The sequence below is a fragment of the Etheostoma spectabile genome, unplaced genomic scaffold (assembly GCF_008692095.1).
Source record: "Etheostoma spectabile isolate EspeVRDwgs_2016 unplaced genomic scaffold, UIUC_Espe_1.0 scaffold314, whole genome shotgun sequence".
NCBI classification, from domain to species: Eukaryota; Metazoa; Chordata; class Actinopteri; order Perciformes; family Percidae; genus Etheostoma; species Etheostoma spectabile.
In genome coordinates this window covers 1,010,035-1,012,844 of record NW_022605583.1, presented here as the reverse complement: position 1 = coordinate 1,012,844, position 2,810 = coordinate 1,010,035, and the positions used below count along the sequence as shown (strand labels likewise).

At 39.2% G+C, this 2,810-nt stretch overlaps 1 protein-coding gene across 2 annotated transcripts in view; it reads right to left on the bottom strand.

The window, feature by feature from the left end:
• ap5s1 (adaptor related protein complex 5 subunit sigma 1) overlaps positions 1 to 2,810 on the bottom strand; it is a 12,374-nt gene that overhangs the window by 7,939 nt on the left and 1,625 nt on the right. Inside the window, exons 1-2 of one of the 2 annotated variants that reach the window (XM_032511090.1) lie at positions 543 to 623; positions 279 to 461 (exon numbers count right to left, since the gene is read on the bottom strand). In XM_032511090.1, coding sequence (XP_032366981.1) covers positions 279 to 460 — 182 coding nt within the window. In that variant the 5' untranslated portion in view covers position 461; positions 543 to 623. Of the gene's footprint in view, positions 1 to 278; positions 462 to 542; positions 624 to 2,810 lie in introns of those variants that run through there. The other variant, XM_032511089.1, reaches the window with a different exon arrangement.

Sequence of the window (2,810 nt, the reverse complement as noted above, 5' to 3'; positions counted from 1 at the left end):
AAATAATTCATAATTTCTGCCTTTTTTTAACTAAAAACTCATGTATAATTTGATATAAATTAGGGTCGTTGACCATGCATTCCAAGAATAAGTGTTATTAAACCAGCTCAAGTTTTTTTTAAAGTGCCGAAAGCTGGAAAAAGCGACAAAAAAATCGGAAAAGCACAAAAAAGGACCAGTTCATGGTTAACGGGAAGACAACACAAGGGTTAACAGATACAAATTGTTGTTTGTCAAAATAGCAAGAGGACTTAATAAACTCAGGGAGCCTGGCTCACCTCGCCACCACAGCTGTCCTCTCCTTCTGCCCCAGTCGCCTCTCCTCCGGGCTGAGCCCCCGCTCCCGGTCGGAGAAGATGCCTTCATCCGGACCGAAGAGCCGGGAGTAGAGCAGCCGAGTCTCCCCGGCACCGAGAGCACTGACCGGACACACTGTGTGGATCAGGAAACACCGGACCATGCTGTCATGTGTGGAGAAAAGACACCAAAACGACACTTAGTTCTCGTTTACAGTGTTTACGATGTTGGTTCTGATTAGTCACTTCCGCGTTGGTCAGCTGACCTTTGTCGGCTACTGTTCCTATGCGCTGTTTGAACCAATAGATGGCGCCCGCAGTATATTATATTATATATATTGTATTGTACTATATATTATATTTTTGTGATTGATTATTTATAAAAGTGACATACACACAAAAACAACAACAGAAACTACCCATCCCTCCCAACCCTAACAAGTTAGATAATAATGCTACTTCCTTCCATGATAATATCCACAGAAAAAGCCAAAAGTGTACATAACATATACGTATGATCTGTAAGTGAAATAAACAAAAAACTGAATAGTATATAGTATGTGTATGCTACAGTGGCTAGAATAAGTTCACACCCCCAGGCTAAAGTTGATTAAAAAGAGGAATAAAAAAACATCTTTTGGAAATGTATCTTAATGCCTTAATTAAAAACAATTCGGAAAATCCAACCTTTAAGGACACCAGTTTTCTTTGTGAATGAATAATGTATTGTAAATAAATAAATATTCTTCCTTAAAATACAGGGAGCATAATTATACACCCCCCTATGTTACATTCCCATAGAGGCAGGCAGATTTGTATTATTAAAGACCAGTTATTTCATGGATCAGGATACTATGCATCCTGATAAAGTTCCCTTGGCCTTTGGGATTAAAATACCCCCCCCCATATCATCACATACCCTTCATCATACATGGGATACTTTCCATAAAATCATCTCTCAATGCAAATCACAGCAGCTAATAGGCTAACTGAAATAAAACCGTGCCAATCTCTATGTATGGTGATGCGTAGTGATGATGGGGGGGGGGGGGGGTATTTAATTCCAAAGGCCAAGGGAAGAACTTTCAGGATGCATAGTATCCTGATCCATGAAATAACTGGTCTTTAATAATATAAATGTACCTGCCTCTATGGAAATGTAACGTAGGGGTACATTTTTTGAATTAAGGCATTAAGATCAATTTCCAAAATAGTTTTTTTACTCCTCTTTTTAATCAACTTCAGCATGGGTGTGTAAACTTATTCTAGCCACTGTATGTAAGTATAATATTCTGAACAAATAAATAAACAAGCAAAATACACTAAAACATAACTGAAAATTGAAGGATAATGTGATTCTAAACTAATAAGAAAATAAGACCTTCACCAGTCAGATTTTTAGGAATGTGAAGATGGGATACTGTTTGATTAATCGATTGAGCTTTTTATCTAAAATGCCAGAAAATATTGAAAATTTCAAACTTTTGATAGGTCTTCAAATTTTGTACAATCAACACCCAAACACATAAAGAATTTAGTATCATAGAATATCAGAAAAATCATTGGATTTGAGTTGTTTTTGTGGGAAATGTACTAAAACGACTAATTGACCAGATCAGATATACCTTAAATGAATTCCAAAGGACTGAAAGACCAACATGGATGAGAGTTTGAGACGGTGTAGAGCAGTAGAGATGTGGAAGAGAACAGGCAGAGGGAGGCTGCAGAGAGGCTGAGTGAGATTAGAGTGTTTCGGGGGTCTCAGCAGGCAAACAGGCAGCAGTTAATCCAACAGCTGCTGCTGGTCACACTTCTTTACTCTCAGAGGCCCTGCTCAGTGAGTGTGTGTGTGTCTGTGTGTGGTGGAGGGAAAAGAAAGAAAGAAACCATTCACTCCACCACCCTGTTGACCTCCACCCTGCCCTGCACACACTCTGCTGCTGAGCCGCGCTGTAACCAGACCTGAGGATGTGGTGCTCTGCTCTGCTCGTGTTATCGTTACAGCTGTGAGACAAGAGCTGAAACACACCAGTGCATAAGACTGAATGGCTTTAGGGATGGTGATCCAGACTGAAATATCTAAGTGACTAGGCTACTGAGTGAATTCAAGTGTATACTGATGTTCATGGTCCCCAGCAGATGAACCCAAATGTCTGATCCTCTATTTTTCCATCTAGCGCCACCAGCAGGTCAAAGTGTTCACTTATGCAGGGAAATACCTCAACATCTACTAGATAAGCATTCCTGGTTCCCAGTGGATCAATTCTAAACAGTCCTCCAAACCATACGGCGATATCTAATCCGGCTCACAGGAGAGTTCTCCCTTTCTAAACCTCAGAGTGGAACGGTTAACACATTGTTAACTTTGTAAAACAGTCCTAGTTTGTTAGATGTAGGCACAAAAACTACTTGGTTAAGTTTAGGAAAAAAGATTGTGGATTGGGTTCAAATCACTACATCTCTTCCTTGTATGTATATATATATATATATATATATATATATATATATATATAT